The 15,474-nt window shown below is 29.0% G+C and overlaps 1 protein-coding gene across 2 annotated transcripts; it reads left to right on the top strand.

Moving 5' to 3' along the window:
• The first annotated feature begins 4,076 nt into the window (after positions 1-4,076).
• LOC137816997 (uncharacterized) lies at positions 4,077-8,098 on the top strand. 2 transcript variants are annotated; one of them, XM_068620189.2, is made up of 7 exons: positions 4,077-4,317; positions 4,914-5,289; positions 5,809-5,981; positions 6,118-6,213; positions 6,662-6,918; positions 7,122-7,342; positions 7,584-8,098. In XM_068620189.2, exons 2-7 carry the CDS (start codon positions 4,993-4,995, stop codon positions 7,953-7,955), a joined length of 1,416 nt encoding a protein of 471 aa, XP_068476290.1. In that variant the 5' UTR covers positions 4,077-4,317; positions 4,914-4,992; the 3' UTR covers positions 7,956-8,098. The 2 variants fall into 2 exon arrangements, 1 of the variants encoding a protein (XP_068476290.1); XR_016520829.1 differs by having other exon boundaries at positions 4,163-4,317; positions 7,130-7,342.
• The last annotated feature ends 7,376 nt before the right edge of the window (positions 8,099-15,474 follow it).

Here is a 15,474-nt window from a genome sequence, read left to right as displayed (position 1 = left end):
CCTTATTGTTCAAATCATAATTAGGTGCCAAGTTTTGTCTTCTGCTTAATTGTCATTTGCATTCTCAATTTTCTCATTGCTTTCTCTTATATTCTTCTTACCTGTTTTATTAATGAATAATCTGCACATATCAAAATTATAATGTTCATAATTTATGGAAGATACCCATTTTATTTTCTCAACATGTTAACATTTTTAACTCATACTATTTTTTTATTTTCTATTGAAATATTTTAACATTTTTTGTTACAAACTCAAACGTGTAGGTTTAATAAATTAATTCCTTATACTAATTGTGTTCTCTTTTATGGCAAGAAAATATTTTTATCCATATATCACTGTACATTGTCTAATAAAGAAAAAGTGAAAAGTTGTATTAATTTTATTTAACTTTTTTTTTATCATTTGTTCATATGCTGAAGCAAACAAATGAACTAAATCAAGGAAAAGGAAAACAATTAGGATCGTTTTTAATTTACATTACTTATGCTTCTCTTTATCTGTTATTAGTTTTATGAAATTATTATTTTTAATTTATTTACTCATAATTCTTTAACTCGTAAAATTTGTATTTTTGTTAACTTGAAGATATTTGTCATTCTTTTGTGTCATGTTTTGGAATGAATGAACTAAATCAAGGAAAATGACAACACCTAGAAAGTCTTTGATGGTTCATTATCTTTCCCACTTCACCTTATTTTGAAACTGATTTTAAATTTATTTACCTAAAATTATGTAACTCAGAGAGTTTTTATTTTTTTTAGCTTATAATTTTAATACTCTGAAGATTTTTCAATCTATTTAACCTTTTAACTATTATTTTATATCATGTTTTGGAGTAGATGAATTAAACCAGCGAATGTAACATTAGCGACGAACTGTTTGAAGCTACATTATATATACATGTAATGCTTTAACTTTTGAGTGTTCTGGACTTGTCCATGAACTTGTCCTTGGACTTGTCCATGGACTTGTCCATGAATTCTACGGTCTCAAATTCCATTTTCTAAATTATTATCACTGCAACTAAAAGAATTAACGCTAACATTAGAGAGAAAAGGAAAATAATAAGGAAACGAAATGCATATTAAGTTGAAAAATTTAAGTATGATACTCAAGAGAAAATAAAGTAGTCTCAAATAAGACTTCGAAGTAGGATTTCATAATCTTTTAAAATACTAACATTTTCAAAGTCATAATATTACTACAATAATAAAGAAAAAACTGGTTAAATATTTGAGATTTATTAATAATTCCCAATTTAATGGAACAAATAAATAAAAGAAAATGAAAGAATGATCAATTTGATAAAAAGGAATAAAAAACGAACTTCTTCCCTGTCTCGCGCGGGAAAGATTGCGTCAGAAATCATAAACTTAAAATTCTATTGACGAATTTGGAGAAGTTTCGATGCTACATTTGTGATGAGAAGAATAATAGGTGATCTGTGAAGAAATATGTAATTGGAGTGAAGAAAAATAAGTTGTTTTGCTCCTTGTTCACATCTTCATCTAGATCACCACGCGAGACATTAAAAAATGGTCATTCGCCAGATGTTTAAGGTCACATTCACATATTAAGTCATCGGTGAAGAAACTTTTGTTGTCATTCATTCATATTTTTTTTGTAAAGAAAGAATAAGAAATCAAATGAAAAAAAAGGGATAACAAGTATGATTTTTAAGAGTGGTGAAGATATGGAAAAATAAAAACTTCTCTGGTACAAAACATTTAATAAACTCCTCCACATTTAAAATTTAAAATTGATTTGTACATTTAATAAACTCCTCCACATTTAAAATTTAAAATTGGTAACTGTTTTTTATAAAATGATAGAATACTAGTTTTAAAAATAAAAAATAAAAGCAATTTCCAATTAATTATAAGAATAAAATAACTAAAATATCCAAGATAAAATAATAAAATAAATATTAATATAAAAATAAAATTAATAAACACCAAAACAGTTAAAAAGAGTAAAATTCTCTATATATATTGGTATAGATTACTTAAATTTATCTAAGTTTGTACATGAAATAATTTTTTAATTTATTTACTGAAAATTCAGTAACTTGCATAATTTATATTTTTTATCGAAAGAATTTTCATTTTATTTAACTTTATTACTATTCATATTGGTATCCCATAATGTAAAACACTATATTAGATTTTTTTTTTTCAAACAATTCCTCCTCTTGTTTCTTTTTACTCCACCAATTGAGTCAAAGTCATGATAATGATCCAATTTTTGGAAGCAAATTAAGAAAACTTTATTTTCAGGTAGAACAATCATTAGAGAGAACATATATGAAACTCTTGTATCACTGGCTGTAGGAATATTATCTTTTTATCCATTCTATTGTAATTTTATTAGTTCACATATATTATCATTTATTTATTTATGATTATTTTACTTACTATTTTCTTTTTCTAGTAGGATTTTATTTTTTTGTTGAGTGTTATTAAATATTTATATTCTGGAGAAAAGAGCACTAAATCAAATAAAGATATATAATTTGGGATTCTCATGATGTCAAGGTACGTCTCTATTATTTTTATTTACACTTCACAATGTGATAATGTATGTATTATTACAACTTTCACAATGATAATGCTTTAAGCTTGTAACTTATTTTAATGTGTTTAAAATATTATGAATTAGTTGTGAAAAAATTAGAAATTCATCGAACATCTTTGTAATGATTTTACAATGACTTGATTTGACTTATGTAGTGACTATAATTTTTTATAGAACATGATGATATAGGCATTGAAAAGGGAGAATATATCTCATTGCTATCATTTGCAATACAAAAATTCAAAGTTATTTCTTTTCCTTTGTTATTTCTTAGTTGTATTTACTCATATGTTTTATTAATAAAATTATTTTACAATAGTAGTTATAGCAATAAAAAAAATACCTAAACTTATTATTTTAATAGAATTTTGTATTTTTTTTCCATTTTTATCAAATCTTTCTAACTTTTTTTATTCACCCTTCATGATATATGGGTTTTTTTTTATAGTAATATTGAGAAAATCAGAAATAATTCTCCCTTTGTTATAATTATAAAATGAACACTTGAAAAAGTAATAAACAAATAATAGAAAATAGAGCAAAATAATGATATCGAGAATTTTTAACGTTAGAATTTAGGATTTAGGGTGTAGTCTATGAGTAGGATTTCTAATCTTCGAGAATAACACTCAATCTCACCCAACAAAGATGTTATAGAATGTCTCTCTAGTCTAAGATTTCTAATCTTACACTATGACGAATATTTATTCTCTCTATGTGTATTTTTTCTCCTCACAAGTTCCTTTTATATAAAGAGTTAGAGAAAAAAATTCTTCATAAATAGATAGTGAATAATTAATGTTTCTCACATTTTCAAAATATCTTGAAAATACAATCTTCAACTTTCAAGGTTAAACTTCATAATCTTCAAAGTTAAACTTCATAGTCTTTAAGAAAGATATAATTCTAAGACTTTGGAATAATCATCATTAAATATATTCAATGGATCAATTATCAAAATTCATTAGTCATGTTACCATCAAGACTAATTAACCTTACATTCTAATTAAAAATTATTATTATGGATATGGTTTATATATAACGTAATTGTTTATAATTTTTGGTTTGAGGTTTGAGAATTAGAAACTCAAACCAATCCATAATTCTCCATTTTCAACAGGTATATTCTACATTTTACATTAAGTGAAAGATGATAAAAAATTAAGGCACTCTTTTTCCATGCTGGCACAGTTTCTTCCTCTATAGGAAGAAGAGATGTTTAAATTATTTCTGGATAGATAATATTTTTAATTGTATAATTTGAAAATGTATTTTAAATTATATAATCTAAATATATTATAGATTGTAAATTTTAAAATTAAAAAATATTTTGAATTGTATAATTTATAAACATATTTTAAATTATATAATTTAAAACATTTTTTAATTTGGAAATATATTGTAAATTACAAAATTTATAAACATATTTTTTATTATATAAAACATATTTTAGATTATACAATTTAAAATAGATTATATTTGTGTATTATACAATTATACGTTATTGGTACAGTGAAGGGCAGAAAACTATACACTGCAGGAACACAAGCCAAGAAATGGTGCTGATAATGAGGCCCAATAGCCCATGTCAACTCCCTTTAAAACTTCAATTGCAAAAAAAAAAAAGTCTGTGAAGGTCTTTCCATTCCTAAACCACCATTCTTGGGGTTCATTGACTTTCCCTGACCAAGGAAGATTTGTTTCATAACCATGGATGCCCTCAATGCAATTCTATCTCAGGTTAAGTTTTGCAACTTATTTCATTATATAAAGTTACCGCTTCAATTTATTCCTATAAATTTAGTGCACTATGTTCCACTGGAGTTTGATCATTGTTTGGGGGAAGTGCTGGTTTTCTATTCCAATGGTTTTGCTCCCAATTTGAAATTCCTGATATTGTTTGAATTGCATAAGATATTGACATCATTATTATCTTGCGGGTACAACAGAATGATTTGCCTTACTCTTGATTCTTGAACACCTATAGATAGGAAGAAGTTGTTGGTAGTAGTATTCTCTCTTTGATCACTGTATTTACTCTTTGGAAGATGGTGTACCTGTTGTACATACTGTATTCGGACCAAATAGAAGTGAAACATTTCTGCTTCACATTCACTTTGCATGTGTTGGATTTCCTTAGCATAAGTTGATATAAACAACTATTTTGTGTTTAAATATTTGCTGCTGTCTTGAAATGTTTTTAATTGCTTACTGGTGGTTATTATTATTCAAGTTGTTATTTAGTTACTTCGAAATATTATTTTCGTGATACATATAGAAGACATTTTCTTTTCATATTGATTCTTGTATTTTAAAAAATTAATTTGTTGTACCAGATGAACTTGGCTGCCATCTTTACATAGGAGACCCTGTGGGTTATTCTGACCGAGAAAGATCCATAGACTTGGCAGTATCATGACTGAGGATAAAGCATACAAAAATCCGCTAATTGAATTTCATCCTAAAAGTTTCGTTAAGAGAAACCATGAATATCTCATTTTGCTGCTCCGTGGCTGCTTTGGAAGCAGTGTTGTGGGTCGTACCACATTTTTTTTAGTTAAAGTTGCTGCTTTAGAGATCATAAGGAGGTTCTCCAAGAACAGATGTCCATTTATATGGCGAGGCCTTCAGTCTCTACAAATCCTGTGTTATCCACCTTTTAAATGGATTCAGAGGTGGGCACCCTTCAAGGGTTTGGTTGACAGCATGCAGGTTCGTTATATAAATTTGTGAACTTTTTATCAAAAGTATATCTGAATAACATTTTATTAGAGATAGCACAATATTTGTTAAAAGTCATTTTCAGTTACAGTCAGTTAGGTATCACCATTAAAAGATTTAGGAACGTTAATTTCATATCGATCTAATCTAATATACCAAATTTTCTCCGCTATATCTCAGGATGCATGTACTATACTGACCTGAAAAATGTGTTAGTAGGGAAAATCTTTGTGATGTTTAAGAAATTGGTGAGAGTGAAAAGGGAAAGGCCAATATGTCTCTCCATTTTACCTATTTAATGAAGATGCGAAGGAAGATATTGATGTTTGAATAATATTGATGAAAATACTACTATACTTCCCCTGCTTCCTTTTATCATCTTGGTTGAGGATTAAATTGATTGAAATTTTCTCCCGTTGATGTTTTTTCTATGTCCTGTATATTTTCTAAATGTACCAAGTTTAGCTATATTCATGAAAGCAGATAGCTAATAAATCTCTCTTCTGTCAGGTCCTATCAAGACCTTTGCTAGCCCTTTCAATTGCAACATTGTTTTCTGATAAGTCAATTGCAATGTTGACTTCTGATAAATCAAAATGTAGTGATAGAAAGTCAGATTGTAGTTCAGAAGATGCAGCTGTATACTCTGAATTATCTCCTTTACAGGTTGATTTGAATATAAGGTATATGAACACCATCTACTGAATATAGTGCTACTGGATTTTCCTTCAGGAGAAACTTAAGATTAATTGTGGGGTTTTTACTATCTTGATCATTTTGCTCTACGTGCAAGCTTCTTCACTTTCTTGCATTTTGCAGCCAGTGTTTGACAAATCCTAAAATTTTAGAATCTGAGAAGTGGCTGACTCAACTCAATCAGGAGCTTGAAAATCAAGGACTTAGTTTACCAGAAAGGTATTTTATGGTTCCCGTGCATTCACGATATAGAATCCTAAACATGATGTGATTGTGCCATTCTAGAAGAATATCATGATGTGATGATACTAAATTTTCTGTTTCAAACTAGGCTACTAGGTGATGATTCTGTGATTTAAGATGATGGTGTAGACTTACCATTTTTTCTGTTAGCAGAAATGAGAAACGCTGACATTAATAATTTATTCACAATTGCCTTTGTCTCATCATGGAGTTGGATTAGCTGAAATTTTGAGTAAAATTTGAATTTATCACACCACCTACTCAATTTTGAACTCATTTTCATATTAAAAATATTTTTGAAACGCTAAGCAGGTACAAAATTCAGGGTCAGGTACTTCCTTCTCAGATAACAATAGCATATTCACTACCACATTTGTTTGTTCTGCTGTTGCAGCAGACCATGATTTAGTGGGTGTTTATGCAGAATCAATGATGACGAGCTTAGGAGATTTTATGCAGCTTCTAATAATGATTTTTCATGCTTCCTTGCCTCAATAAAGAAGACCATACGATGGCGAGAGACTTACAGAATTCTCTCTGAGGAAGAACAGAAAAGGTGGACAAAAGTGGTTTTTTGGCATGGGTGTGACGTGGAGCACAGACCTTGCCTAATAGTAAGGCTCGGATCAGCCTGCAATACTTTGTCACCGGAAGATAGACCTCGATTTGCTCAGGCAGTCAGTAAGTTATTCTTGCTTAAAAGTAGTATTTATTTTTCTTGTCGATTTCCCCACATGTTGTTTGCTTTTTAAGACTCGAGACAGTTATTTTTTCGCTCTCCATTTCTTACTACCTCTCTCTACGGAGCATCAGTCAGTCATTTTTCTTGACGTATTACTTTTTGTGTTCTGTAGTTTTATGGCATTTGATAATAGTTATTTCAGTATCACAGGTGGAATATGGAGTCTTGCACTTGGTTGATGCTGACAACCCTCATATTACAGTGTTGGTGGACTGTGATGGGTTATCTCCAGTGAGAATTCCCATGCAAATAATGAGATCTTGTTCTTCCCTTCTGCTAGACCACTTTCCCAATCGTCTTGGTTGCATGTTTGTCATACAACTTTCAGCCAGTGTTCATGCTATTGCCCGGTCTTTTATTCAGGTAAAGTTCTCCTTTCGGTTTATTCAGCCTAAAATGATTAAGAAAGTGGCAACAAAAGGTGAATCGAATTGGTGATCATGAAACATGTCGGGGTATCAAACAAATTGTTGGATTAAACACAATTTCATTTATCAGTGGAACACACCACCCTAGATAATAGTGAGTAATAACCAAAGCAGTAGATCGATCTATAACATAAAATGCAATTTTCTGAACAAACTAATCCATGCATCTGAGTCAGGATCTGAAGCCTGCTACTAGAAACAAGTTGAAAATAGAAGGCGAAATGTATCAGAAAGTTCTTTCTGACTCTCTATCGACACTGCCTTCATATCTTGGAGGCTGCTGCACTTGCATGAAATGCTCCACCATTGGCCAACAGGATATGCAACCTTATGCAACTGGGACCAGCAGGAGAGACAGGGTGGAGGACACCAGTGACAATGACAGTGAGGAGCCTCCAATGTTGCATCCTTCCAATGAATTAGAAGGCCGCTTTTATGGTCAATATGACCATTTGTTGAGAGCTGCTATCGTAGGTATGCTTATATTTTGGGCTTTTGTGGCCCTTGGTTCTGTAGTATTTGATTCCAGTGATCTTCACCTGCCCTGATAATTAAAGGCATGCAAAATTTAGTTTGTATCCCTTGAAGAATAAATCTTTCTATAGGGCGGCATAATAATCCAATTCCAAACAGGAACAGCATACTCTTGCACATTCAGCAGACACAAAAAATCTACTTATCGCTTGCACTATAGTTTATCTTTTTTGATTCTATTAATTGTCGTGTAACAAACAAAATCACGCCATTCCACTTTACTCCCGAAAATTGCTTTTGATTATTATAATGCTTAACGCTCTAAAATACTGTTTAGAAATCTTGGTTGAAGTGTTAATGTAATTAATATTTGGGCTTATAAAAATGGCCTTTATAAATATGTTTTTGCTTTTGTAGTAAGCTTTATGGAAGAACTAAGCAAAACAATTTTTTTAAGCATAGTATTAAGGCATAGGCAAATTCTTATTTGAACCTGCACACCTTATCTCCTTTCAAAATCTTCAAAATTATCCTCCATTTTGGATTTTGAAAATCTAGAATTTAAAACATACCATTCAAAAATTAAATTCTTATTATGAAAAGGTAAATTTGGAATGCAGAAAATACAATGAGAAAAAAAAATCCAGAACACAATCACAAATGTATTTTGGAAAAGTATTTGTTTTTGGAAAAGTATTTCTAGAATTCAGAAATGTATTTTGAAAATTCAAATCGAAAAATATATTATGGAAAAGGACTTGAGTTATTTTTTTATTCGTAATTTAAGATTACTTTTATCAATTCGTACAATCTTTTGCATTTTTGTTATTTCAATTGGGTGCAAATTCAAATTAATATGGTGTATGGAAAATTTTCCAAAGGCTTAATAGTTAAATTTCTAAACAAGTTGTTATTTACTAAGAGTTTCTTACTAAGAATTTAATTAAGTTATATACAGATAGCCTAAATGTTTCCGTTTAATTTCGTGGAGTTGTTCTTGTGAATTCATTTTTTTTGGCTGGATAAATTTTAGGGCAGGGGATGGTGCACCCTTACCATTCATTCAATAGTGGTTATTTTTATTATATTCTTTCTATTCTCTAGTATAGGATACTTTTAACTTAATCATATAAAAAAAACAATTAATCTGGTTGATTTTTTAAAAATATTACTAATATATCAAATTAATTTTCATTCTTAATAATTTTCTAAGTTTCCTTTTCATTATTTATTAATACAAAACATAAATATTCGTTATATTCAATAAGGTAGATTACGAAAATAAATATAAAATTATAAATCGCCGGTGTACCTACATTTTCTTTTTTATTCAATTTTCAAATTTCAAAGTGTAAGTTATTTTATTTTATATGTGAGATTTGGAGTAGAAATATATGAGAATATGCTCTCTTTGTTGTTTTAAAATAAGAAACTAAAGGCATTGAAGAGTCATATAAAAACTGTATATTAATATTAATTTAAAATTTTTTTAAAAAAATTAAGTAATTTTTTTGAAATAAAAAAATACTCTATTATATTAATAAAATGAGATACATTAAATAAGGGTAGAATCCAAAAAAAATTATTCTAAAAAACGATTATAAAGAGATAGTTAATAAAAAAAAACCTACTAATTATTACTATAGTAGTATTAGAAAGACATATATGTAGCAAATAAGGTTATCAGATGACAGTATGAATGATATCTCTGATAAAGAATCTGGAAAACACTTGTAAAATTTTACAAATGATGAGCATAGATTTTATCCACCACTTGTGTTGACTGGAACAATGGGCTTCATATACCACTAGGCTTTATTCAAGTGTTTTTCAGCTCCATCTCAGATATCAAATCTAAACTCAATTCAGTATACAAGAAAGAAAAGTGGAAGTGTGAAAAGCTCTTGATATTGTTTTCACAAAGACCCAGATGAAATAATTAAATATAAAGTTTAGTCCCATTTTGTTGCTTAATCTCAGTGTTTATCTGATTTCAGATTCTCAGGAACCACACCAGCAGCTGCAGCAGAAAGCCTGAAGACCAGGAACTAATTAAAAAGGCAATACATTGTAAATTAAATTAGGAATGAAGACTCTGAAAAGTACTACGTACGCCAGTACTGAAGTTGGAGAGAAACTCTTGTATGTATTTTATAACGTATATTATACAAGGGTGCACTACTTTCTTACACAAGATTCCACTAACACATTCTCGGCATATCCTAGTTTTCAAGAAATTAAACCTTTATTGACCAAACAAATTTTAGCAGCGTCATCCACCCCAACAAAGTATGGTGCGTGGGTCCTCCACACTTTTTCTTCAGCTGCACTGTTTAGACTTTAGTAGAAACAAGAAATGATACAGAGATTGATATTCATGTCTCTTTCTCTCTCGAGCTGAAGGGTGTGCAAAATATGTGAATAATCTCTTTTTGTTATATTGTATCATGCATGTTTTGGTTGCATTTGCAAGTACATAGACAGAAATGTGTTAGTATTTTATTTCCCTTTGCTTTGTGATTACATATCAGAGTAGTGTGGCATGCACTGAAAATGTGGATGATGTGAATATATCTATTAAGCATATCAATCTTCATGGAATGCATGATACTCTTTACTACATATATGTCTGCACTTAGTGTGGTCCATTAGATACCTTTTTTCTCAAATTAATTCTTCATTTTGTAACCCATCTCTTTACTATCCAGATATAAAAGTAATGCATATCAATTCACATGTAGTAAGGTAGAATCACCATTTTTGTAACGTAGAATAAAAGGTAGGATCATCAATTGTGGTTATATCAGTAAAACTGTTTTTTATGTATATTATGGAATCTAGTATTTTTTTTGGATGATTTAATAATTTCATAGTATTTGAAGAGTTGAGAGATTGAGATGGTATTCTGAGATACATTTGCACCAAACTGTAATAAAATTCACCTTATAATAATACATATAAGTTATAACTAATATTTCAATCACTAAATTTACAGTGTACAAAATTATGCAGAACAGAATTATGCAGCAAGCCTTGCATAATATTGGCTTTGCTGTATGAGGTTATTCCAAAGAAAAGCTTACTTAAAAACCAGCTTCAAAAAACCTCTTAGAGGAATAACATTCAGATTGATACAGCAAATAAAGCAAATTTGACAGACTTGCTCCTTCTGGGCATTTACGTGATTGAAATTTTGGTCACTATTACTTTTAAAATGTTAATTTTAATCAAGCGTTTGAATTCTGCTGCTTTGATTAAAAAGAAACATTATTCTTATTTCATAATCACTGGGTTGAAGGATGAAAAACGTGCATTCTCTTTCCATTTACTTTATTTTAAGGGATAATATATACTTATTTGATCATGCCTGCGTTGGCTGCAGCATGGATATGTTTCACTCATGAATTTTATTTTAATCAAAACTCACGACTACATTTCATTGTCATGTACATTTCATTGTCATGCACTATGTCGGAAATATGTGGATGATGTTTATCTATATATTTGGCTCTCAAGTAAGTGACGTTAAGTGAGAAAGTTAAACATTATTATATATTAAAAAATGATATTTTGAGTTGGAGATAATGTGATTATATGAGTAGTTGATTAATTATATGAATAGTTGATGGTTCATTAATGTTAAATTTTTCTAGTATATTGTGGGATCAATGTTACAACTTTTCTATTAAAATGATAACACCTATACATACTGTACATTAGTGACATTGTATAATCACATACATTTTAAGTGTGCTATACAAAATATACAATTCTTCAACATCAACATTACTATTCTCAAATATAATATTATTCTTATGATTTGAAATCATTCAGACTATAATTATTCACATCCCTCTCCTTATTTTGTTTGGTATTTAGTTCAAATAAATGAAATTGTTGAAAATGTTACATTAAATCAATGTTACGGTTTCATCTTCAGATCGACAAAACACACATATAATATTAATACAATCTTGTACGAATTAGTTGTACCTTAATAGATATTCTCATCTTCGTTAACCGTCAAACAATATGTTGAGTAACAGGAGACACTTAAACATTCCATAAAATAGAAAAACAAAATCCACTAAATAAATCACTATCATCATGCTAACAATTATAAGCTGAATTTACATTATACTTCCCATTTTCTATGTTTCCTACTTCCACAAGTCTTCTTCTTCTTTTAAATTTTTACCCCCTAAATTTGCATAAGATATATCCAAATATATATTTAACCATAATATATATATATATATATATATATATATATATATATATATATATATATATATCCAAATGCAAGTGGGAAGTGTTCCATGGTGTGTAAGTGAAGCAGAAAATGTAACTCCAGCTAACAAAAGCGGATTTGGTTCTGACTTTATATTGTTAGAGAAATGAGTTAATATATAGCAATTAAGGGGCAGCATGTCTGGTTTGAGGAAGTTGTTGGAGTATTTATTTGATGATTTGATAATCAAGTGCCCTATCGTTCCACACTTGACCCTTCCTTGCCCTAAAGGGAAACCTTTCATAATGAACAGTAAGTGGAGATCTACCAAAATCCAACTTTTACTTGCATAGTGCATGCACGGTTTATTCCTTTGCTCCTTTGCTGCGCACAACATGTTTATGCTTCTCAGTTTCGCTAGCGTTAAACCCGATCCCACTAATAACCACACAACTTCTTTTTATTTATAGGGGCCATCAATATGACTAATTACAATGTTTCTTCAGCCTCATTCATTTTTTTTCGAATGTTCTATTCTATAATATTCATTATTATCAATGCAAAATTAACACAATGTCCGAAAGAAATGTTTTTTTTATTAGAAAAAATGAATAAATAAATAAGAGATATTTTAGGAATACAAACGTTAATACAAAAGACTTACCTAAAGCTCTTAACCTCTAACCTAAATGTAGCCACCTATTACTCATGATATATATCTCCTAGAAAAATTGACAGACATTATGCAAATTAATAGCTCGAGACACCAATTTGAATACGAAAAACTTACGTCACGCACTTTAGACATTACCCATTACCAAGTCTTCATCTGTGGCAGAGTAAAGATTTCAATGTGATCTATCATGTCACCTCTAAAAGTCCTCTTGTTTCTATGTTTCACAATTCTCCTACAAATGTTATCCACACACATTTCCAGATTTGATTAACGCTTTCCTTGACATTGTTCATCATGATGCTTACAAAATGTTTTTTGGCTCCCTATGATCCGCCGATGTCAACTCCATCCACTCATAGCACTTAGACCACACGAGCCAGATGACTCCGCACGTACAAAAAAGATGAGAGGTAGTTTTCTCTTCCTCCTCACACAAACAACACATATTGATAGTCATACATATCCCCTTCTAATCAAGTTTGCTTTAAACGTTATTTTATCTTATAGAATCTTCTATGAGATGTGAAGATGGTTGTGCCTTTAACCTCCAAAAATCTCCAAACAAATTAGTCCCAAAGCAATGTGATTTGCAGAGATTATAGTGCGAATTTAATTTGTCAATAATTTTAGTGCCAAAAAGTTTACAATACAATTTGAAAGTGTATATTAATTAATTAACATAAAAATATTGAATGAACAAGAAATATTAGTTACATAGTTTCTATGAACTATGCATACTATATTTTTCGTATAAATATATTACTTTTTACGAAAATATATAGACTTCGTATTTGTAAAGTATTTGTTGGCAAAACAAAAACAACAATCAAATTGTCATTTATTATCAAGTTTATATGATTAAACTTATTAATAATCGATAAAGTTAAACTCTCATAATAAACACGTGTTTAAGATATTAAAATGTTATTTTTAATACAAAATATATGTATAAAGCGTGGAGAACTTTAACTTATTTGCAATGAAAAATTGCAACTTTGTGGATTACCTCAACTTTAAAGAAGAGAAAGGAAAATGGTCGTTCGGGTACACCCGAGAAATAATAAAATTTCTAAGGATAAAGTTTATGTATTATTTAAATAGGTGTTGTATTTGTATTATTTTAAATTTCCCCATCTTTTGTGAATCCATATACAGTTAAGTTAATGACTCTATAAATCATATAAAAATCCGATCACTTCACATGTTTCACTTTGCACAAAGTGGTCACAGTGTGCTTATTTCCCTTCTTTAGCTAACAAAGAATAATAGCATACAAACTCATTTTATAAGCTAAAATATGCTGCCAAATTTTTTTTATACGGGTTGTGATATCTCTTAATTATTCTATTTCAATTTATTTTTTATTTATTTTTTATAAAAAAATCTTGGAAAACTAAAAAAAAAAGAGAACTAATAATATATGTGATAACAAGAAGAAAGAAATAGAATTTCTAAAAATGAGTATTTATACTATTGGGGCATCTACATATATGAGTAATGTAATCTAAAAAATGGAAAAGGGAAAGAACTTATCCTTAGTTGAACACACGTAGAAGGTACTTGTTTTTATATAATTTAAGGTACATGAAGATTTTAGTTAACAAATTTATCTATTGAATGTGAAGATGAGGATAATTGGAATTTGTGCTTATCTAGGAAAAATGACCCCATCAAGATCTGTAATGTAATATACATGGAGAAATCTACCATCAATACATGCATCATACTTGTTCCTTAGTTCAACCACCAATTTTTTCACTTCTCAGTTAAAGGATAAGAATTTTAATGATTCAAATATATGTGTCAGAATAATTTTAGTGACATATATTATAAATATACACAAATACGTACACATTCAAATTTCATGTTGATTGACATGATCCTTCGTAATAAATTTGAATGTTTATAGAAAGGTGTGACTCTTGTTAAAGAGAAATTATTATATGGTTCTGAAATTGCATGTTTTATGATCCGATTAACTTTTAAATAAAGAATATGTAAATTTAAAATAAGTTTTTATTCCCTCTCCCAACAAAGTGATTTATTGTGGTTTTGATTATCTATAATAACTTCGGATAAAATTATTACCAACAAAAAAATTAAATTAAAATAAAGTACAAAAATACTTAAATCCATTAAAAAAATATAAATATTCTATAATTACAAAAAAAATTGATTGTTAAAGACATCTCACATCAACTATATAGAAATATTTTATAATACATTAATAAATATAAACCTTATCTAATAAATTAAATTTGTAAGAATTAATTAAAGTTAAGTGGGGTCAAAGTATATTATTCTTTAAAATTATCAAATAAAATTTTCTTTAAAATCACCAAATAAAATTTCCATGTTAGGCTTGATTAATGGTCCATTAAGAGGTGAAATCATGGAGAAGGGAATAATTTTGCAGCCCTCTTGAATAATATGCCCAAACCCCCCTAATCCTATGATTTTTCACATTACTTTTTTTTTATACTTTCTTTGTACCTATTAAAAAATTTATTTTCTCTTTTTGTCAAATTATTTTATTTTTGGGGTTCTTTCCACTTTATATTTTTTTACCCGTTTCGGCTGATACTAATATATAGTGCTTTTTTTGCTTTATATATTTATTTGTATCTAGTTATAAGCCTTTTGTTCTTTTGTCTGTATGTGAAAAAAAAAATACTTTAGCCGAAAA

Source organism: Phaseolus vulgaris, chromosome 5 (assembly GCF_051622355.1).
Source record: "Phaseolus vulgaris cultivar YP4 chromosome 5, ASM5162235v1, whole genome shotgun sequence".
Taxonomy (NCBI): domain Eukaryota; kingdom Viridiplantae; phylum Streptophyta; class Magnoliopsida; order Fabales; family Fabaceae; genus Phaseolus; species Phaseolus vulgaris.
This window is presented reverse-complemented; position numbering and strand designations above follow the sequence as displayed.

Excerpts from the sequence above, each read along its gene's own strand:
- LOC137816997 (XM_068620189.2), top strand. The coding sequence starts at position 4,993 with ATGACTGAGGATAAAGCATACAAAAATCCGCTAATTGAATTTCATCCT. Across the intron at positions 5,982-6,117 it reads CAGGTTGATTTGAATATAAG|CCAGTGTTTGACAAATCCTA; the intron begins GTATATGAACAC and ends TGCATTTTGCAG. Across the intron at positions 7,343-7,583 it reads TTGCCCGGTCTTTTATTCAG|GATCTGAAGCCTGCTACTAG; the intron begins GTAAAGTTCTCC and ends CATCTGAGTCAG.